Source organism: Tiliqua scincoides, chromosome 2, assembly GCF_035046505.1.
Source record: "Tiliqua scincoides isolate rTilSci1 chromosome 2, rTilSci1.hap2, whole genome shotgun sequence".
NCBI lineage: Eukaryota > Metazoa > Chordata > Lepidosauria > Squamata > Scincidae > Tiliqua > Tiliqua scincoides.
The window spans coordinates 226,625,755-226,649,214 of record NC_089822.1 but is presented as its reverse complement, the minus strand read 5'-3'; the positions used below and the strand labels follow the sequence as shown (position 1 = coordinate 226,649,214).

The window sequence follows — 23,460 nt, the reverse complement described above, 5'->3', positions numbered from 1 at the left end:
AGGTTGTGGCAGCATCCTTTCCAAGACAGTTCTGTGGGAAATTCAACTGGTACTGCTCAGGGAAAGCAGCATCTGCTGAGTTTCTCATTGTCAACAGGGAGTTGCTAAAGGTACAGAAGGCTTGGTCAGGAAAGGGGGGCAATCCTACTTGGCACCTCCATTTTTGAAAAAGTAAATATCGGTTTACTTTTTCAAAATTAGTTGTAGAAGGGGTTACTACAATTTCACAATTAGTATAGAAAGGGTTACTTTCTCTCCCCCCCCCCCATTTTAACTGCAGTTAGTATTTATGATTATTTACTCCCATGTGCAGGGCTTTTTTTCTAATGGAACGCGCGGGGACAGAGTTCCGGCACCTTTTTGCAGGGGCCGCTCCCCTTTGGAGGCATTCCAGGAGGGGGGGGGAAGCAAAATAGAGGCATTTGCTGGGTGGGTGCTGGGGGATGCAGGGTGGGTGGGCGCCTGGCCCCTGCCTGACCGCACAACGACCCCCTCCTGCCCCCATCTCCAAGCTCTCGCCTGAGCCCAGCCTGCCTCCCCTCCCCCCACGCTCTGCTTCCCAGTGCAGCTTCCAAGCCAGTGAAGGGCATGGGGGACATGCGCCAACGCCAAGGAGGAGGAGGACGGATGGACAGCCAGCCAGGAAGATGGGCTGCAGCACCCACGGAATGCCCAGGTACTGGCTTGGCGGAGGAGGAGGGGAAGGAAGCTGGCTGGTGCAGCCCCATGCCAATCTGCAGCACAAGCCTAGGCGTGTCTGAGTAATTTTACTCAGAGTAATTTTAGAGTAAATAGAGTAATTCAGAGTAAATAGAGTAATTTTACTACATGGAACTCATGTAAGCCATTTTCCAGAATCCATTCACTGCTTCCTCTCCTTGAAGTAGTGCCACACTACATACTACACATTACAAGTGCACCTGTACAGTATTTTTCCCCATGTGTAGAAAAAATAGCTAGGGGGAAGGGGATGTAGAGATTGACAGCCCAATCCTATGCATGTCTGCTCAGAAGTAAGTTCATCTTTAGGGGGGAAGCACATAAAAAATATTTTATTTCTCCAATTAAAAATGGTTTATAAATAAATAAATAAATAAATAAATAAATAAATAAATAAATAAATAAATAAAAGATTAACAAGTTGTGAGTTCCTGCACCTTTTTATTTACAAAAAAAGCACTGCCCATGTGGATACCATTGTGAATAAGAAGAAGATCAACGATAGGGGAAAGCCGTGAAATCTTCTGAGCTCAGATTTATGGCTTAGATAAAAATCCCATTAACTCCAATTGTATCTGAACGGTGGGGCTACATAGAAGGCTGAAAGGAAAGCATTAACACTACAACTTTTATTCCTTCTTTAATATCAGAGGCCATGATGTTCCCATGAAATACATACTGACCCTGCTTCCTGGGGCATTGGAAGGGAGATGGAAAAGGGCAGAGTGAGAACCATTGAGTTGAAACACACCAAAGGAATCTTCAGAAGAGTTGTACTGATTGATGTGCTAGACAACATGAGTGGGATTAAGGCAAGGTTCTGAATTGCTCTCGAGGGAGCTGAGCACATTCTGACTGCCAACTGCCAACTCAAAGGGAGCAGAGACCTTTCTGCAGATAGGGTCAGGGACCAACCTCTGGGCTGGTGAACTGAGAGCCATGAAAGTATAGAAAATAATTCTGCACCACAAACCTACGTACATCAATTTTATATCAGTTTAACTGACACAGTATTGACCAAAGAATTCTGGGATGTTTAGAGCCCAATCCTGGGCTCGACATGCCAGTTTACCACCAGTGCGCACTGTTGCAAATGTGCTGTACGGCATGTTTGCGAGCCTTACCGCCGCGTCACCCCCTTTGCCACTTTCACCCAGACTCCGGAGCCGCAGCAGACGTTGCCGACCCCAGTCCTAGGTACACGTGTATAGGATTGCAGCCCAAGAATTCTCTGATAAGTTGAAGATATATTCTAAGTGGGGTGGATGTGCTTAGCGAACATACTCTCTGCTCTGAAAATGAATGCCTCAGGGCCCAGTCCTATTCAACTTTCCAGCACCGATGCAGCCACAATGCAGCCTTGAAATAAGGGAACAAATGTTTCCATACTTTGGGGAGGCTTCTGTAATTGCCCCACTGCCACAGGACACAGCACATGCCCCATTGACACAGCTGCACCAGCACTGGGAAATTGGATAGGACTGAACCGTCAGAATGCAACAAATATGCATTATTACACTTAGAATTTATGCCAGTCATCAACCTAACAGAAATTCTCAGTCCCTTCCACTTCCCCCTTAGATATTGTTAGTCCCTTCACAAAATATCACCTCCTAAGACTCCCTGGGAAGATGGAAAAGATAGTAAAGCAGTTGAAATCTATTGTATAAATATACCCTAAATACAGTTTAAATAGTGCAGGTGTTTCTACCTGCTGTTCGACATATTCTGTTTATGCCCTGGCACAAGCCTGAAATGAGAAAATTAAGCTGCTGTTCCTTCAGTCATCTCAATTCCCATGTATCTTTTACACTGTGATTGTAGTTCTTTAAGAGATAATTTTTTAAAAATTTAAGGTAGTTTTGACTATGCATGATTTTGGCTTTATGCACAGACCTCAGAATGTAGCCCTTGTGTAAGATAAGGGCCGACTGCGCACACATGCGTGTGCAGGGATGGGCACTTGAAATGACCCAATGCAAGTCGCACAAAACACTGTTTTTGATTATCCAAGTTGACTCGAGTCATGGACGTCACTGATTCTGACTCTGCTCGGGCCCAGTGACTCAGAAAAAGTCATGACTCAACGAGACACGAGTCCCTCACATGTGTGTGTTCTTGCTCACTTTTTTGACCTTGTGGGTGATTTCGAAGCTTGCCTTCAGGCCAATGGCAGCGGTAGACATGATGGGAAGAGGGTAGGTGGTTCTGGAGGTGGGGACTTGGGGGGTTGAGGGGAGGAGGAAGGCTTGACTTGTTTCTCAAAATGACTTGAAATGAGTCAACTCGAAATGAGCTGGAATTTTCCATGAGTTGAGTCACAATGGCATGAGCTATTGCTACAGCTCATGAGTTGCGTGGTGGGATTGCTGACTCATGACTTGACTCATTACTCAGGCTCAGTTGCAGACATGGCTCCTGTGCCACCCCAGGGCACAGGACTGCAGCATGCCGCCCCCCCTCAAGAAAAGATTTACTAGCTGTACGGACCCTAGCGCAACATCCACAGGCACTCTGAAAGCCTTCTGAGGCCTCCATAGTGCCTTTTAACATACTTCTGGTTTTCTAGAAACCGGAAGTACTGTTTAATAGCATTCCAGAGGCCTAAGAAGTCTTTCGAAGTGCCCGTGGATGCAGCACAGGGTCTTCCTGGCCCTCAGAAGGGCTCCAGAGGGCGGGTTGAGGCAGCAGCAGCAGCCCCACTGGCGTGGCACCCCAAGGCTTTTGCCCCCCCAACTCCCCCAGGACTGCCGCTGCTGGACGCAGTGATTGGAACACATCCCTGTATGTGTGTTTTCAGTAGATATAGATACCACTCACACACAGAGTATGTGTACGACTACTAGCGTTAATGCCAACAATATTATGAACCTTTCCTTTTTCTCGGGCCCAGGCTCATTGACATTTGAAACATGGATTTTTTGGTCTCAGTGGATAGTCCACCTGGGCAACACCAAAGTAGAGACCACATGATAGCTTAGCTTAAAATGGCAATAACAATAATAAAATTATTATTTGAAAAGTTTGCATTTCCCAGCAAGTCCTTTGCAGTAGTCTTTTTAGATTTCAGTTATTTGTGGCGTTCAAACAGTGAAATATCAGCTGGCAAAGGTTGATGATGAATGACTCTTTTAATGAATTATCATTATTAATATTTCAGATGTGCTGCTGTGGGAGACACAATCTATATCTCAAAGAGCTGACAGCCCAGGCAACATAAAAAATGCAGGGGCCAATTTATCCTTATAACCTTTTCTGTCAGATAAGTAAATATTACTACTTCTCCTCCCCTCCTCTGCCCAATCCTAATGGAGAAACTGATTTGCATTAGGACTGCGATTAAGGCTCCATCTGCATCACCCAGAACTGCTAGTCCTGGTGCAAAAAGGAGAAAATAGGATTGAGGTACTTCCTATGTTTCCTAAATAAGGGGTGGAGTAGTATGGGATGACTTAGAACTGACACCATTCCTGCAGAGTTATTGATACAGTGAATGTACCTGGACAGTCAATTCATGCATTCATTTGGAACTAGTGGATATCTACATGAGAGTTGTGCAAACCTCCCCCATCAGGTAACCAGGAAGTACAAGTCACTTCTTGAACCTTGCATTGAGATTTTAAGTGTGAACAGTGCAAAATTAAAGATTCAAGTTGTATTTGTTACACTGAAATAACCATCTGTGAATGTGTCCACGACAAGGACATGTGACTAGATGGACTTGGAAGGCTGGGTTCAAATTCCTATTCAGATATGACCTGGATATCCTTGAGCTGGCATGGGAACTAATAACCTGGGTCTGTATGGCATTGCTCTGCCTCTTCAGTTTAGAAGGAAAAAGGAGGCAGACGAATGGAAAAAATCAGAAACAATGGTAGGTGATTAGAGGGCGAAGTAGGAGATAGGAGTAAAAGGGGAAAGGAGATCTTCTGGGAAAAGACAGGATATAGGAACGAAGAAGATAAAGGAGGCCAAAATCCTGCCTTCCCTATGGCCATACTCCATGTGAGAATGGAAGATTACACATGGCACTATTATTCAATTAAAGCATTTAATTAATGTTGCATATATGAAAGGGCAAGTGACACAAATTCTTCTTTCATGTATATACCCATATGAAGATGTGCACACAGCTTTAATATGTACGCGCACTTATCCAGATTTACTTTCTACCTACAATCATCCCTGAATTGAATAATCAGTAATAACTCCTTCTGCTTCCTGTCTGAGGTCTGGTGGAACAGAAGGATTAGACTTTAGGGGTGGGTGAGGAGAGAGAGAGAGAGAGAGAGAGAGAGAGCATTGCAGTCCAACCATGAAGTGGATAGACTAAAGGACAGGGAGGGGCCTTACCTCAAACTCCCGAATGACAATATCCAGCTGGGGAGATTTAAGACGGGCTTCATCCATTAAAACCAAGTTTCTATCAAACTGCATAATGTAAGTGGTGTGGTGGCTGAACCTTGATTCTCTGGAGAGGAAAACATCGGCCACTTTCTGATGTTCTTCCCTAAAGCCACATAAGGATAAGCAAACAAGAAATAAGAAAACTCCTGCAGCTGTTACACACAGATATTGTACTTGCCAGCCTTGAACTGTGTAATGACGATAAGAACTTTCCAGGAGTTCATGGGCAAGAAAAGAGCAGTGCTACACCAGAGGAATTGGCTCTTGCTTCTCATGCAGGCCTGACACATTTTGTTGTGAATACATCCAGGGCTCAGTGAGCCCCCGGTTTTGCTGCCTACCTGACTGCAAAAACAAAAGAGGTGCCAGACACCAGGTAGGCCACATATGTGGCTGGTAGCTGTCGGAAAGAACATGAAGGCGTACTGTTTGGGTGAACCGGGAGTTAATATTGGAGGTGGGGCCACCAGGAAAGTGCAAATTGGGAACAAACAGCTGTTTAGGATTTTGCAAGATGGTTGTTGGAGTTGTTACAATTAGTGGTTATGCGCTTCTGTTGTTATTAAACTGAAAATGAACAGTTTGCTGTTCTTTATTAGAAGCTGTTGTCTGTCCTCTGGAAGCTGGAAAATCAAGTACAGCTCTGTTACTGCAACAGGGTACCATGTCTTGGTGACAGAAAAATGGGTCCTTCTTTGATAACATGTGTGATCCTCCTGTGCTTCAGTGTGGCTTCTACATTCACCCTGCACTTACACAGTTCTTGCAGAATACATTTATGACCTCCTTTTTTATATTGGAATCTCGTCCTAACTAGAAACATATGGAAAGAACATCTAAAATCTTCTGAAGATGAAACTATTGAACTATGTATCAAGATATTTAGTATTTGGAGTGGTAAAATTTAATGCTGTTGTATTTCTGTGTCAGATGTAATATAAAACCACACGTTTCTGGGAAAAGAAAAATATTTGGGTTGAGATCTCCATAGGGCAAAATGTTTCATCCTTGCTGCTTTGATTCTCTGACCTCTCTCAGTTCAGGCAGGTGCTTGGTATCTCGGATGATTTACAAATGCTGGAAGAAGGAAGCTGACCTTAGGTGGCATGCAAGTTGCTCACCTAGTCACTTACCAGTTGAGAACTTTTTCTTCCAGTTCCTCCAATATTTCCTGATGCAATTTGTAGATTTCTGGAATCTCACTCAATCCTTCCTTGAGCTTTCCTTCTTCATGGTCATCCTCATCTCCCAGCACTCTGAGGATAGCTTCATGGAAATTCTGTAAACACACCATACAACACCAAATGCAGTATGTAAGCTGTTGCCCATTCCTGTACACAGCTTCTTTTCCATCATCTTTTAAACCTGCCCTTCAGCTGTAAAATTAGTTTAATGACCATGCCTTGGTAATTTCTGAGCTTGACTTATGCCATGCCCACTTCATAACTGCCAGGTCCCAGCCCCGCCTCCCAATCCCTGCACCGCCCACTGCCCGCCCTCCCCTGCCCAAGAATGCCTCCCTCCCCCCCCCCCGCCTACCTTTTGTGCTTGCGTCAGCCCAGCTGGGCTGACGCAAGCATTCAAGAGGAAGCCAGCACGGAGGCTTGTGTCAGACTCCGCACGCCAGCGCTTCTGGCTTCCTCTCAAGGAGGCACAAAAGCTTCAGTGCTTTTTTTGTAAAAAAAAAAAAAGGTGCAGGAAATCACAACTTGTTAATCTTTTATTTATTTTTAAACCATTTTTTATTGGAGAAATAAAATATTTTTTATATGCTTCCCCCTAAAGATAAACTTACTTCTGAGTAGACATGCATAGGATTGGGCTGTCAATCTCCACATCCCCTTCCCCCTAGCTACTTTTTCTACACATGGGGAAAAATACTGTACAGGTGCACTTGTAGCATGTAGTATGTAGTGTGGCACTACTTGGAGGAGAGGAAGCAGTGAATGGATTCTGGAAAATGGCTTACATGAGTTCCATGTAGTAAAATTACTCTAAGCAACTGTGGGAGTAAGAACAAAAAAGGAATTCTTACACGAGAGGGATCCTTAGGTGCACACAGAAACAGCTACGTTTGCAAACAAGCAATTAAATATGGTTTAATTCAGGCATCAGAATACTCTGTGTCTTTGGAAAGGCACTTGGCATGCAATTGTATGTTCTCTGCTGCCCTGAGCAGCTGCTGTGCATTGCTGGAGAGGAGCTGCAAACGCTGGCTGGCGGAGGGCATGCTTGTGGGGGAAGGATGAGGAGGATCTCTGGCAAGGCTGGACAGCACGTTGTACACATGTAGAATCCCTTTTCACCTGCCCTTAGCATGTGAAAACAGGTGCAGATATATATCTCTGCCAGGATTAAGAGCCCAATCCTAGGTATGTTTACTCTGAAGTAGTCTCGTTCTAGTCAATGGAGCTTACTCCCAAGGTGCCTAGGATTGCAGCCTAAGAGCCCAATCCTATGCATGTCTACTCAGAAGTCCACTTTAGTGAATGCAGCTTACTGTGGATAGGATGGCAGCCTCAGGGCCCAATCCTGTGCCTGTCTACTCAGAAGTCAGTCCCATTAGAGTCAATGGGGCTTCCTCCCAGGAAAGTGTGGAGAGGACTGCAGCCTCAGAGCCAAAGCCTATGGCTGTCTCCTCAGAAGTCAGTCCCATTAGAGGCAGCGGGGCTTCCTCCCAGGAAAGTGTGGAGAGGACTGCAGCCTCAGAGCCCCTCCTCTGCCTGTCTACTCAGAAGTAAGTCCTATTAGAGTCAACGGGGCTCACTGCGCCCTTGCATTGGTCAGCCAGAGTTGCCTGGTGCAGGAGGAAGCTTGCCTGGGAAAGGATGGGGTGGGGGGAGAAGTGCAGCCCTATGGGGGGATTGTGTTGGGCTGGGCTGGGCGGGGGAGGCTGGGGGGACCCTTGTTCAGTGGCTGTGCTTTCGAGGGGAGGGAGGGAGGCAGGCGCTGGGCTGGGAGGCGGAATTGAGCATGGCTGCTGCTTGTTGTAGGGGAAGCCCATCAAAAAGGTGCATAAAAAAGGTGCCGGAACACAATTCCGATGTGTTCCATTAGAATAAAAGCCCTGAAAAGCTTTACAAATGCGTGTCAAGATTGCGCACTAAGATTATGAGACAGAAGTCCTGGCCATTAAAGGTCTTTCCCAAAGATTTTTTGCCCAATAGTATACACATATGTGTTTTTTCACTTAGAAAATGGTTGGTGGTATGAAATATATGTTACATTGCAGTATTAGTAGTAGTAGTAGTAGTGGTGGTGGCGGCAACCACTATAGTATGTTCTCTTTCTCAAACACCTTTCATTACTATTTATCTTCCCTTTGGCCCCCAGATAACACATCAAGAAAAATACATGTGGTAAGTTAAACACATCAGTGTTAATTAAAGGATACTATCATGGCATTAGTGGAATACCACAGAGCATTTTGCTGCTTTTTTATCCATGAGCTAAATAAAACCTGAGGCATCATTACTTTGGCCTGATTCAGAATCACTGAGTTTCCAGCAGGCTTCCAGGCAACTTGTGGCTTCCCGTAACCATAAGTTGTCCAATTTGGATGTTACAACAAACTATAATTATTGCAAACTAGGAAATGAAAGAGGGAATCAAGAGCATGTGAGGGGAAATGGGAGGGAGAGGAGGGAATGTCCAAAACACAGCCCTGATGGTTTGGCTGTGACATCTGAACCAAGCAAATGCACTCATGGTGCTCTGTATTGGCCCTCTGGTATCCTGCAAAAGGTATCCCATATGTCTTTGTATTTGATATCCCACAAACCTTTGCTCTTTACAGCAATGAAGCATTGTAAGTCTTTTGCAGAGTAGAAGCTTGCTTGTTATTTCTATCCTGCCTGGCGAGCATCCTGCAGAACTATTCAAGGGTATAAATTCTCCTCTTTATTCCCCTGGAGCGGATACACTTGGAGAGGAGTCTGAGCCAGGCAGCTGGGTGTTCCTTGTTCTGGCCCACATGAAGGCTCTTGCAGGCAAATTTCTTGTTTTCTGCCAATCTAATCTTTATGGGAAAAATAGCTGGATCTTACATTGTCTACAAAAATAAGTGCACACTGGAGGAATGGGAAGCACATTTAAAATTTCTGCTTGCACTGGAGAAGCATATGGAATTACTTAAAAAAAAGAAAAAAGAAAAACCATTCAGTGCTTTCCCAATTCTTCCTTTGCATCCCAATAAACCATGAAATTGCCTGGAGAGTTTATTGCACAAGAAAGAGGAAGAAAGAATTAGAGAGTGACCAGGAGAGGAAGAGTGGGAGCTGTTAATTGAAAAGCCAGCTCAGAAGAAATACACTGCAAGAGACTGAGATTTGAAAACTCCCAGTGGCTCCTCACTGAAGACAGTTGCACCAGATGTGTGGATGTTATAAACGCTTCCTGGTTTCATTTAAAAAAAAAAAAATTCTGTCCTGATCTGACCTTTTTTTGCCTTTTGGGTTGGAGTCCATTAATTGTTGTTATAGATAAAACTACCTGGAATTTCAGTGCAGTGGTTCCCAAATTTTTTTGACTGGTGGTTCCATTGACAAAGGCTCCCCATTAGGACTACAATTCTATACATTGTATTGGACGGCAGCACTGGCATACCTAGAGGTGGCAAGGGGGCAAAAGCCCCAGGCACTGACCCTCCAGGGGCACCCTCCCAAGCCTTGCCCCCCACTGGAGGAGGAGCAACCAGGAGCACTGCAGAGAGGCAGCGAGCAGCTGCCTCTCCGTCAGTGCCTCACCACCGACTGAGCCACCTCTGCCCCTCCTCCTTTATACGAGGATAGGAGACAGGTGCCCTAGAGAGGCAGCGCATTGGGAGATGCGACTCCTGTCACGCTGATGTTCTAGGGCGCCCGTCTTGTATCCTCCGGAGGAGAGGGGAGGGCACACTAGACAAAACGCTTCTCTAGGGTGCCCTCCCCCCTCTTCCAGAGGATACAAGATGGGCACCCTAGAGCGTCAGCACGACGGGAGATGCGACTCCTGTAGTGCTGGTGCTCTAGGTTGCCCATCTCCTATCCTCCTATAAAGAAGGAGGGGAGGGGGTTGGCCCAGTCAGTGCTCCTGGGCGCCCCTCTTCCACCTCAGAGGGCGTCCCTCAGAGGCAGAGGGGAAGCGGTGCGCACCCCCTCCAATTTCGGAAGAGACGCATGCTGCTTCCCAGGCCCCCATGGAGCTTTCCGCGCCAATCTCCACTGCAGCAGTCTGGGGCTGCTTCCAGCAGCCCCAAACTGCTCTAATGGAGAACTCCACGCCACTTACAAGCAGCGTGGCAGGCTCCATTGGGGCTGCCTCCTCCGTTCCCCCTTGTTTTCAAAGGGGGCACTGAGGAGGTAGCTGCGCGGAAGTAACTGCGGTGACGATGACATCACCTTACTTCCGGGTCAGGTGCGGGGGGTGGAGAAGAGGGGGGTGAAAACGGGGTGTAGGGGGCGGAAAACGTGAGTTGCCCCAGGTGCCAGGAACACCACTGGGCAGCAGATTTTTTTGCAAGGATTTCACAGCTCCCCTGGCTGGTTTCTGGGGCTCCCCAGGAAGGCACAACTCACAGTTTGGGAACCATTGCTTTATGAACATCCAGAATATGCTTGCTAAGAGACATTAGCAGACTGGGAATGAGGGTAATTTCACTGACCAGAGGATATCCTATTTCTTCCACTACCAGTCTCATAATAAGCTTAACCACTCTTGCCTTCTCTGTGTGTCATTGAAGAAGGACAAGGTAAATGCACATCATGCTTCCAATCACCAAGTGTTAGACCATAGAAACACCTAAATATCTGGCCAGCTTACTGTTTATACAGTGTGGGACACAGTCTAGTACTAGGAACAGCACTTAGCTGTAGGCCAGGGAGGCCTGGGTTCAATTCCTCCTCAACCATACAACAATCTTGGCCCCATCACTTTTCAACCTTGGGTCCATCATTTTCTCATAGCATCATCAACTTCACAGGGCTGTTGTGTGGATAAAATGTGGTGGGAGAAATTGTACTTTCCTATAACTATAGTTTGCCTAACTGGGATGCAACACCACATGGTACAGTTACAGCCTGTGTGCAATTCTGAGCTCCTTGAAAGAAAGGTAAGATTTAAAAGAAATAATGTAATAATAAATACTGTATATTAAGGATCCCAAAGATTCTCATTATTCTTGAAAATGCATCATGGAATTAGGAGACAAGGACCTTCCTGCAGTGTTCTACCTGTCAATCCTCCTCCCCCCACCACAAATATGGCATATCTTGTGTTCTGTTCTTTACAGAAATCAGGAGAGAGAGAGAGAGAGAGAGAGAGAGAGAGAGAGAGAGAGAGGACAAAAGAAATGAGTAGGAGGGAAAGACATGTAGAAGGAAACTCAAGCCTCCTGGACTTATTTAAAGGCAAGAGGGAAACTCAGATTGCCTGCAGCCCATCAATCTAAGGTCAATGCACAGGGTGCCTATTGCTATTTATTCCATTTGTTAACTTCATTTACAGTCCACCTTTCTATCTTGTGGAATCTGAAGTGGCATCCTGGCACTGATTGAGACCTGTTCACCTGCCGCAAGGTTGTTGTTGCATTATGTGCCTTCAGATAAGACCCTTTATAGTGCAAAGGCAGCTGGACCCCAGTTTCTGCAGATCTGGCATCCCCGAATTTGACTTACCACGGATGCCAGCATGTTTAAATGCCTTTAAACAAAAAAAGGTGTGAAAATTGGGACTGCTCCATTGTGTGGCAAAACCAGGCTGTTTTCAAGCTTACAACGTTATATTTAGGGTTGAAAGACCCACTTCCAGGTCAAACGGAGATTCCTTGCACCTCCCAGGTTCACTCCAGAATACGTTGTGATAGGAGGAGCCAGGAACTTTCACGTGACCCAGAAGTGGGTCTTTCAAGTCTAAAAATAGTACTGGAGACTAGGAAATGGCACCGTTTGAAAGCATGAAAGTAGGAGAAGCAATTTTGACACTTCAAAATGCTTTTAAAGTGAACCCCAGTTTCCGTGGGTATCCATGGTGGATTAAATCCACAGATGACAGACCTGTGGATACCGAGGTCGCACTGTACTACCTTTAACTAGGACCAACTCCCCCCAAAACCCAGTGTCTTACAAACACTCCTGCAGTTCTTTGTTTTGAAAAATAACCTGGGCCTTCAATGAAAGATATATACTGATTGCCATCTAAGTACTAAATCCATCTCCAGAATTTTTTGCCTCAGAACTAATGACACATCACACTATTGGCAGCGAATAAACCTAGATCTCAAATCTAGAATGAAAGAAAAAACCTCAGACCCCAAAACTATTTATTACTTATTAAGGTAAAAGAGAGGCCAATTTTATTTTCTCATACAACTCCAGCAAGTTTAATTAATTGTTAATTGACTGGACTGGTGTGTGATTATAATGAATTATCAGATGAATGATTTAATTCCAGTAGCCGGGCTAACCAGCCTCACAGTGATTAATTCCCAAAAACGGAAGCCTAATAGTAATCGCTATAAGCATCCGTTTCAAAAAAAAGAAAGAAAAAAAATTATACTGTTGCCTAAAATGCTGAGAGCCTCAGAAACCATTAATCAAAGGTAAAGTACTTTTGCAGTCTCAATAACTCCAATCAATCACAATACCTGAAAGGCCTCTAAATCCATCATCTGATAAACAAAGCCAAATAAAAATAACAAAAAAAGATAGAAAACGGTTTGCAACCAAACAATTTTCCTGCTGGAGTAAAAAAAAAGAATCAGGCCGCAATCCTAACCAACTTTCCAGCACTGACAAAAGAGCAATGCAACTCCAAGGTAAGAGAACAAACATTGCCTTACCTTGAGGAGGCCTCCATGACTGCCCCCCCCCCAACTGCAGGATTCAGCACATGCCCCACTGACATAAGCTATGCCAGTGCTGGAAAGTTGGTTAGGATTGCGCCATCAGTCTCATTATATTACACTTTAAACTGCTCACAGGACTTATTCAGGAGTGCAAATTCCTGGCACCCCTTCTGCCTTAAACAGAAGAGCCCTGCTGGCTCAGGCAAAGGGCCCATTTAGACCACCTTCCTGTATCTCACAGTGGCCCACCAGATGCTTCAGGAAGCACTCTAGACAATGACTGAATCCTGTTGCTACTCCCTTGCATCTGATATTCCAAGATAGGGTACCTCTAAAACCCGGAGTTTGCATATTGCCACCATGCTTGTAACCTGTGATGGACTTCTCCATAAATATGTTCAATCCCTGTTTAAAGGCATATAGGCCTGGTGGTGCCATCACCACATCCTGTGGCAAGGAGTTCCACAAGAGTGTGTCTTTAACCATCAGTTAACTCTCCTACCACAGAGTATGAGAGGAAGGTTCCCCTTCTAAAGGGGATTTATTCTGGGAAACAAACCTCCAGGATCTGAAACTCCCTCATGGGATGCAGCACATGCCCCATTAACCTTGCTGCGTTGGTGCTAGGCAAATTAGGTACAATTGAGCTGGAAATGGCACGTTTGACACTGGAAAATGGATGACCTTGTACTGTACAGAATAGTGATCTTCTCAAATCTCTTGCAGCTTTTCTAATGGGAGATGAAATTGCAGTAAAATTCTAACACAGTAGACACCATTTGGCTATTCTCACACTGCTGGATAGAATCTAGGTCATGGATCCTGACCTCAGTGTACACACACACACACAAGAATGAGACTGAACACTGGCAAAACTCAGCTAGCATGTTTCAAACCCTGCATTGTAGGCCCTTTGCAAAAGCCTTGGCAGCATGCCAAGTGGGTCTGGCACAATTTCATACATGTTTATTTTTTAGAAAGAAAGAGACTAAGTGGTTTGACAACCATTTTGGCTTCCTGTTCGCCCCATAAAGAACCCATAAAAAGTTCTTCTCCCACCTGCTGGTTAGGAAAAAATGAACAAACAGGAGAATAAATGAATCAGCCAATTGTTAGTGAAAACTGGCCATAGTTCACAGACATTATATGCCTGTAAGCTTTTGTCAAGTGCTTTGGGCACTGTAACAGTCAAAGTACTTCTTTCATTTAGCTAGACTTTTCTCATTCATTGAAGGATTTCATTAGCAAAACAAGTACTTGATTGGTCCAACAACAGTGTCCAAGAAAACCAAGGCAGAAGAAAGTATGCTTTGGCACACCATTACCTCTCCCAATCATTTCCAGTTAATTATTTCTGGCTCAAATCTTATTATATTAGCAACACATGCAGTATTTTGTATGACTATATTAGATTTACTCTTCATATTTAGCTTCTGCCTTTTTATTTCATGCAGATTACTGATGCCTTATGTTGATAATTAAAAATTAAAACAAGTTAGTATAATATAGCAAAATATGTTGTGGGCAGCCCAATCCTCCACAACTCCCCGCATGGTGATGAAGTGGCACCAATGCGGCATCTACTGAATCCTGTGGGAGATGATTGGCCTCCAGAAGCCTTCTTAGGGTAAGGCAACATTTGTTCCCGTGTCCCAGGGTAAGCCCCTGCTGGCCCAGTGGGTCAACATAAATAGGTGCCAACGGTAGTGCTGGCAGAGGTCCGCATAGACCCAGAAAGGTGGATGAGGCCTAGGAAGTGGGTCAGGATTCGCTACACGCCACTGCCACCAAACCCAGCCCCTTCCTGGGTCCAATCTGCTCTCCTCCCCACCCTTGTCACCACCCTGTTCTGCCCTCATCTGCCACCATTCTGCCATCCCCCACCTCCACCCAATCTTGTATGCAGCCCTATCCAGCAAGGCAGGTATTTGTGGTCTATCGTCATATGGAACTGGCCACTTGCCACTTCCTGCGGTGGCCAGGCCATGCTTTAGGGTGGAGTCACACTTGCGACAGTCAGAAAGCACACTATGCTTGCTGGTGGAACATGCACTCCACCATCATAGTATGCCCTTACGATTGGACCCTCAATGATATTTTATTTAATATGATAGTAATATGCAAGATACACAGTGGACCATCCAAGATCAATACAGACAAAATATCTCATTAAAAATCAGCTTTGCTTCAATTTGCATAGCTCCATCCTGCATTTGTTGTTCAGTCACACTGGAGTGTGACGGAATGTTGGAAAGTGGGATGGGTTTGGGGAATTGGCTTTTATATCCATAGGTGCTCAGTACAAATGTAATAGATCCTGAGCAAAATATTATTTTGTATGAGAAAAAAATTTAATTCTATAATGTGAGAACCCATAGCATTTGCAACTAACAATCTAATCTGATTAAACTGAGACTCAACGGATGTGATGTAAAATGGTACTGGGAATGCCACACTTGGAAAATTCATTCTCTCTGCAACAGAAGCAAAACTTAGAGGATGGTCACAATCCTAACCTGTGCTGCGACAGAGAAGCCGGCAGGCCTGCCCTGTATCCAATGCGAAGTTGGAGCCAAAGGCAGCAAAGCCTGGAGCAAGGGGAATCGTTTCCCCTTACCCTGGGTAAAGCTGCGGCAGCCCCAATGGAGCTACTAGGATCTGTGCCATCTAAAGAGGTGGTGCAGATCCAAGCAGCCCAGAATTGCCATGGGCTGCACAAGAATGGGGATAGGATCTGGTATAAATGCCGGATCCTGACCCTGCCCCCTTACCCACCATACGCTGATGGGCCCGCCCCCCTTTCCCTGCCCCAGAGTGCCTCCTCCCCACCCTCCCCACGCCCCCCAGACCCCCGCGCTGGCCTAGCTTGGCCGGTGTGGGTTTACCCTTGTGCCAGCCCATTGGGGTTTGGGATGGCGTCCAGAGGTCAGCACATATTTGTGCGCCGGCCTCCTTGCTCCTAAGTCGGCACAAAAGCAGTTTATGGCACTTTTGCAACAGTGATGTGCTGGCATAAGGGACTTGCGCTGGCCCATCTGCCGATCAGGTTTGTGCCCTTAAAGCCCAATCCTATGCATGTTTGCTCAAAAAAAGTCCCATTATAGTCAATGGGGCTTACTCCTAGGTATATACAGATAGGATTGCAGCCCTAGACTGTCTTGTAACAATTGGGTGACAGCTGCATATTCATTATAGAAAACTTACAGAGTGACAAATAAACATTATGTTCTCTGTACAATGGGGCCTGTTGTCAAAATTATTAATAATAATTATATCCCAAGCTAGAGTAGGAAGAACACTGTCAGTACTTAAAAACATTAAACAGTTTTTAAACATTGTATACAGTACAATAGTGAAGAAATGTTCATTCACAGCTCTGTTGTCCAACAACTTAATCAGGCACAGTTTATTTTCTTGTGCATGAAATCCAGCTGGCACCAAAGAGTTATTCTTGTCATTACATTCTGCCAGTAAAACCAGCCTTTGAGATATAAAGTGTTTTTTTTTTTCCAAATTTAGCTTCAGAATGGAATAAGTTTATTATATACATACGATTCCTAAGTCAGTGTTCAAATGTCTAATTAATTCAGTTTAAAATTTTGAGCAGCTGATATTTATCTTCCAGAGCACTCCATGACTTAATGGAATCACATGAGTGCTGGAATCTCTTCTAGTCCAACTCTTCTAGTCCAACTTGTCTAAAATAATGCAAGGCTGCAATTCTATGCAGTCTTTCCTGGGAATAAGCCTCACTGAATACAATGGAACTTACTTCTGAGTAGGAATGCATAGGATTGGGCTGTGAAGAATGAAATTTTTATAACTTCACTATGTAAATTGCTCCATTGTCATTCACTGAATTAGGCCCCAATCCTATCTCCCACCAGCAACGCAGATGAAGCTGTGCCTAAAAGGTGTGCATTGCATCCAATGGTGGGATGGGTGACCCCATGGAAAATGAGAAGTACAAATTATTATTTTATCTCTTCATAAGCCCTGGGCCCACCTAGGGGACTTCCTCAGACATATGCCACTTGTTTTGGTGGTGTACGTCTGAGGAGAGAAGAGAGGTGGAGAGGTTTAAATGGAGGGGTAAGATCCGGTGTGCGCTACTGCCACTGGATTCTTCCCTTCCCACCTCCTCCCCGCCCCAGTTCCTCCCCCTCCCCACCCAATTATGCCTCGGTCAGCCACTCCCTCCCTGCCCACAGCCTGCCTCACCTCTGACATACCAGCACTTGGTGATCCAGGCAGGGTGCAGCAATGCAGCTAGTGTCACTTGCCATTTCCAACAGTGGTCCAACTATGTGCTATTTGGCACCACATTTTGTAAGCCATAGTTCAGACTAATCTGCCAGAACACTAGTTCCCAAACATAGGACTGAGCTGCTACACAGTCAACTAACTTCCATTATCCAATCTAGTATCCATGCTCTACTGAAATTTCAAACCATTAATATTGTGGCCTTCCTTTAGAATCCTTGATATTTGGGAACTGCCACCAAGTTCTCCTTGAAGACACATACACAAATGAAGCTTAAATCATTCCATAATGCAAATGGAAAAGCTTGGTTGATGAACATTATAGGCAACTTTTTGCTCCACTTCTATCTCTATCTTTTAAACATAACCCAAAGAGCACTCAAAAAGTTCAAAGGTTGTTGTAATAACTTGTGTAAAAAGTCCCAAAACTGGTTCACACATGCATTTCTGTCACTTGATTGTTTGATGATTAACGGAGTGTAATGTGTGAACTGAGGTTCCAATCCTATCCACACTTCCCTGGGAGTAAGCCCCATTGACTCAAATGGGACTTACTTCTAAGTAGACCTGCATAGGATTGGGCTTGCAGTCTACTAAAAAGAACACAGTATGTTGGTATCATTATGCAAACACTGTGATCAAAACTGGATAAGCAGCAGCTTAACATTACTCAAACTAGATTAACATCACACTCTTTATTTTCCAGCCACAGCAGCTGACATACTGTTTGAGCTCATACAATGTTTTCACTCTTCCAGTTGAATTGCAGAGTGGGTGTATGGAAATGTCATCATTTGGGCAATCAATCAAACCATTAAGGTTTCTGCAGGAAGGCCAAACTGATTCTGTTATGCTAAATGCAGTAGTGATCTGCTCAGGGAGGAGGCATGCTAGAAGGGGGGGGGGGAAAAGTTGTTCCTGAGGCTTTGAGAAAATAAAAGGGGTTTTCTTCATTTAAAGTCAGGGTGTGGTGTGCTTCTGTTTCCTTTACTGAGATATAACAGAAGACACAAATTATTTTAAAAAATGAAATTACCTGACTGTGAATGCCTATTCTCCTGGACTCCAGGAGGACATTCCAGATCATTGGGATGATGCCTATATATCTGGTTCGTGTAGCACTTCCACTGTCTCCTTAAGGGACAGAGGAAAGGAGAAGCAGGGAAGCATTCCCCAGGATCTCATCCCTAAGGGGGGGTGAAAGGGGGGTGCTTGCACTTACTTGTAGGTGGTGAGGACTGCTGGAGGATGCAGGAGGTGTGAGGAGCCCAGCACAGCCCTCTGCAGGGTTCTGCAACGCTTGGAATCTTGAAACGGAATGATCGCAAAGCACCTCCTGTTCGCAGGAAGTGCTTTGCAATGTTTCCATTTGCATATTCCAAGCCTCAGGGAGACCTGCAGAGGGCTGCGCTGGGCTCCCCGCACCTCCTGCAGCCTCCAGCAGCCTTCACTGACTACAAGTCAGTGCAAGCACCTCCCTTTACCCCCTGTAGGGACACAATCCTGAGGATCACTTCCCTGCCCTTGCCCCTCCCCCACAAAACTTACTGAGAGAGTAAAGCTCTCTCAAAGTTTGAGAACCACTGCTCCATATGGAACACAGGCAGGATCCAAAACTTCTACAGTGGGAGGGCCATCCTGCCCTTCCAGACTGGAGTGGAAGAGCTAAGGCAACCCCCAGCCCCAGAAATGAACTGCAGTTGATGGTTAAACACTAACAACAAAAAACAGTAAGGCAGAAAAACCTTTCAGAGTCCCTATAACAACTGTAGGGACAAAGAGAGGATAGGAGGGGAACTTTCCTAGGAGACCATGACTACCACCCCAACATGCATGGCAAAGGTAGAAGATTTGAACTGTGTTGGTATCCTAGAGAACAAGAAGGGGATGGGATGCCGTCTGGGAGATGGCAGGGTTGAGAGAAGCATATAAGAAGCATCCTTTGGCTGCTATAAGTACGGCAGCTGGTATCGTAGAACTCAGTGCCCATTGAAGAAGTAGCTTGTTGGAGCGGAGCTCCTCTGAATCACTTCTTCACTCCATTCCAAGTTCTGTAGTGGCTTGGCAAAAGATGGAAGTAATTTGCTGTAAATCGAGGGAACCGTGAGTCAAGGGAGGCAGACTGGTGTACAGCTCATGAGGCAAGTGGCTCTATTTTCAGCAAGTATGTAGAAACTGCTGCTACTTCATGTTTCTGCGGCTTTGCTATGTGGCTGCTACCCCTTCCGCCTCCTTTGGAGGCACAATGAGAGCTTATTGTGAAGGAGAATTAGGGCGGCAGCCACATCATGTAGCCGCTGACAACACCACCTCCTCCTCCAGGAGAACCCAGAAGTGACATCACAATATCATGTGATATGACAATGTCATGTGACGTTACGACATTTCTGCCTTGGGTGACACTGCCTCTGGTGACTCCTCTGCATACAGGCGCCATATTTTGTTCATACTATCACTCTACTGAAGCAGAATTGGCGTACTCTGTGGATGTCCAAAATATGACACCAGCGTTCTTGGGGATGGGCCAGATTAGGGCCAAAAAAAAGGGGGGAAAACATATCTATGGAGCAGTGAGTTCAGCTCCTGAATAAAGGTTTAATCTGGACTGAGCTCAACCTTATCCTTGTGGAATATGCACAACTGAAGGTTGGAAGAAAGAGCCTTCAAAACTCTTCTGATTAAAGTGACAGAAACTAAGAACACCACCTTCAGGGTGAGCAACTTAAAAGAACGTTTTGGCAAAGCTTGAAAGGGGTTACCATGAAGGCCTTGAGGATATAAGTTAAATTCCACATGGGAAAATTCCACATGGGAAAATGGTGCACTATGGGAGACATCAACAATGCCACCCCTTTCGGAAACTTTAATGTGCAGATGTGCCAAAAGAGGCCCTGTTAAGAGCAGCAGTCTGTGGATGATGAACATTCCTTTATCCAAACCAATGCACAGAAACCCCAACAATCACTCATCAGAAGTGAGTCTCATCAGAAGACCTGTCTTATTTCTTCCACCAGGAAAAGAAAGGTTCCAAGTATTACTATACACCTTACTGATGGAGGACCTATGGGAAGAAACTAACAGTCCAATCCTATCCACCACCAGCCCAGACCAGCAACGCCACTGACAGAGCACACACCACAGGCTATGGGGGGAGGGGGATGTGACCAGCTGATTCTTACAGAGATAAGTAAAATCTTTTTTTACTTATCTCCCCATAGGTTATTTGGTCTCCAATGGGTCTCCTTGGACCTATGCCAGCATGCCATTCAACAGTTCTGTCCGGCAATCAATGATACTCCTTCCATATTGCCATGGTAGTAACAGCCTGATCCTAACCCCTGCCAGATCATAGCATGCAGCAATACCAATGCATTTATGGGGGGGTGGGGTGACTAGATGGTCCCAGAGAGGTAAATATCTTAGGACCCAATTGTATGAGCTTGTTGTACTGCCAGAACTTGTGTTCTGGTGGCTCAGCATGCATTATGGTAATCACAAGAAGTGGAATGCCATTTTGCATGCCAGTAGCCTCCAAAGATATCACAGTGCCAGTGAGTCATCATGAGGGGTAGGGGTGGGTGCAACAGGAAGTAGACCAGGGTGGGGAGCAGGAGATGTCAAGCTGGGAAGGGGCATTATCAGCGGCAATATCCTCCTTCCCAGCATCACTCAGACATATGCCAAAAGGTGCAATCCTATCCTGCGCTGGAACAGGCAAGACAAGAGGCTTGCGCTGTATCCAGTGCAGGATCGGGGCCAAAAGCCTGGGTTGGGATTGCGCCCTAAATAATTTCTCCTTACCTCCCAGTGGATCATCCGGCCTCCACTGGGTCTCCTCCCCAGTTATTTTGCTGGGATAATTCCAAGGAGACTTGAGGGGGTTGGTCTGAGGTGGGGAAAGGGAAATAGAATCTCAGCATGTGCTACTGTCACCAAGAACTTCCCCCTATCCCCAAGCCACTCCATGTCTAGCCTGCTCCTCAACCAAAACCACTCCCACTGCTGACCCACCTGCTGTAGTGGAGTATATGGGAGCTGTTTCATGTGCACTGGGCCACTGGCTATTTGTGCCAGCACCCCCAAAGCACAGCTTTTGTGTCAGCATCCCAGGTTTTATGGTGCATATCATAAGATCCGCCGCTTTAAATGCCCTTGTAGGACTAGGCCAGTGGTATTCAAACTGGGGCATCGTGAAGCCCCAGCCTGTGGGTCCTGGCCTTTGTCCCCTTAAGGGGTGGGGGCAGCCAGGAGACAGGGGGAAAGCAGCGGCACAATCCGCAGGATCTGCAGGATCGCACCGCTCAGGGGGGCTGCAGGGGTTTGGGTTTGCAGGGGCTCCCCAGGTCAGGAAAAGTGAAAGCGGAGTGATCGCGCCCCACTCCACAAAACTGGAAGCGGAGCACGATCGCTCCGCTTTCCTTTCTGATGGGGCTGTAGGGACTGGGGTGCACCCTCCAGTCCCTGTAGTAGCCATCCCTGTGTGTGGGGAGCTCTGCGCGAGCGCCTGCAGGACTCCCCAGGTCAGGGAAAGGAGAGAGCAGAGCTTTTGTGAGAGGCAGAGCAGATCGCTCCACTCTCCCTTTTCTTAACCTGGGGCGCCCTGCAGGCGCTTGAGCAGGGCTCCCCGCACACAGGGACAGCTGCTGCAGGGACTGGTGAGTGCATCCCAGTCCCTGCAGCCCTTTGAGCGACGCAATCCTGGGGATCATGTCGCTGCATTCCCCCTGCCCCCGCAAAGACTTACTGCGGGTTTCAAACTCCCGGAAAGTTTGAAAACCACAGGACTAGGCCACAACTGATTGGTTTATATGTTTAAATAACCATTAAGATAACTTAACAGCCCAATCCTAACTAATCTTTCCAGCATCAATGCAATGCAATGCAGCCCTGAGGTTAGGGAACATTAGTTTCCTTACCTTGAGGAGGCCTCTTTGACTGTACATCACCACAGGATATAGCACTCACCCTGTTGGCACTAGAAACATTGGTGCTGGAAGGTTAGTTAGGACTGGGCTATTCATTTCCCTTTTGTTTTCTTATAAAAAGATGGGAATGGGCAAATTAAAAAAGCAAGCAAATGCTATTGACCTTCTGCAGTATGCATTAGCTATATGACTTTCTTGCCTGTGGGATAGCACAGAGAGATTAGCATTTTGGAGATTAGACAAAGAAGCACATGCTTCATTTCCATCCACTTGCATTTTTTGGACAACACCATCGCACCATAGCAGGTAGTATGCAGGCTGAGTTTGCCCACAACTAGCCAGTGAGCTGCAATTTTCTATAGGAAGGTGTAAGTCTTTCTATTGCAGATTTACTTGTGGTTTATGTTTTTGTCCAGCTGGAAAGAAGTCCACACAGGAAAATCTCTAAACCTTTGCAAATACATTTTCTAAGCAGGCATAAAACAGGAGTGCTGGATAAAGCTGTCGGCTTGATGGCAGTTAAGGGCAAAGACGAAATGTAATTTTCTGTCCACATCTGATGGTTTTCACAGGACTATGGAATGAGAATAGTACAACTGTCCCTTTTCACCATCCAAATCTCCAGGGTTAATATTCATATAAAGATGCTGTTAAACTTATGATGGGTCTGAGTCTAATTTTTAGTGCCTTGTCAGGATACTGTGGAGGGTACCTATCTCATTTAGGGAGCAATCCAGAGGCACTCATGGGCTGGTGTCCCTCCTCAGGAGGAAACCGGGCCAGTGCTTAGGGTCACTGGCCTGCAGAGGCTGACACAAGCCTCCGCACTGGCTTCCTCCAGAGGAGGCTGGAGGGAGGCGTTTCTGGGTGGGGGAAGGCGGGGGGAGGGCAGGCAGTGAGTGGCCCCAGGGGCGGGCGAGTGGGGAGCAGGAGGTGGAACTGGGATCCAGCAGTTATGCTGGATCCCAACCCCACTCCTGGGGAGATCAGAGAGGCTTGAAGTCTCTCCACTCTCCTCGGACTTGTACCACCTCAGGAGGTGGTGCAAGTCTGAGGAGACCCACTGAGGCAAGGGCGCCTTACCCGGAGTAAGAAGCCTTGGGCTCCTATCCTGCACTGGATACAGCACAAGCCTCTTGGTTTGCCTGTTCCGGCGCAGGGTAGGATTGTGCCCTTAGTGTGTTGATTTGTCCCTGCCTTAATATTGTCACCTGTACATGGCAAATCAATGTATTTGATTTGTATTGTTCTAATATACTTTTATCATTGTAAGCTGCCTTGAATTTTAAAAGAAAATCAGGGTACAAAATTTAAAAATAAGGG

At 45.9% G+C, this 23,460-nt stretch overlaps 1 protein-coding gene across 2 annotated transcripts in view; it reads right to left on the bottom strand.

Moving 5' to 3' along the window:
- FGD5 (FYVE, RhoGEF and PH domain containing 5) overlaps positions 1 to 23,460 on the bottom strand; it is a 152,445-nt gene that overhangs the window by 46,820 nt on the left and 82,165 nt on the right. For both annotated transcript variants that reach the window (XM_066616284.1, XM_066616283.1), the window contains exons 6-7: positions 6,261 to 6,406; positions 5,074 to 5,230 (exon numbers count right to left, since the gene is read on the bottom strand). In XM_066616284.1, the coding sequence (XP_066472381.1) occupies positions 5,074 to 5,230; positions 6,261 to 6,406 (303 nt within the window). The remainder of the gene's footprint in view (positions 1 to 5,073; positions 5,231 to 6,260; positions 6,407 to 23,460) is intronic.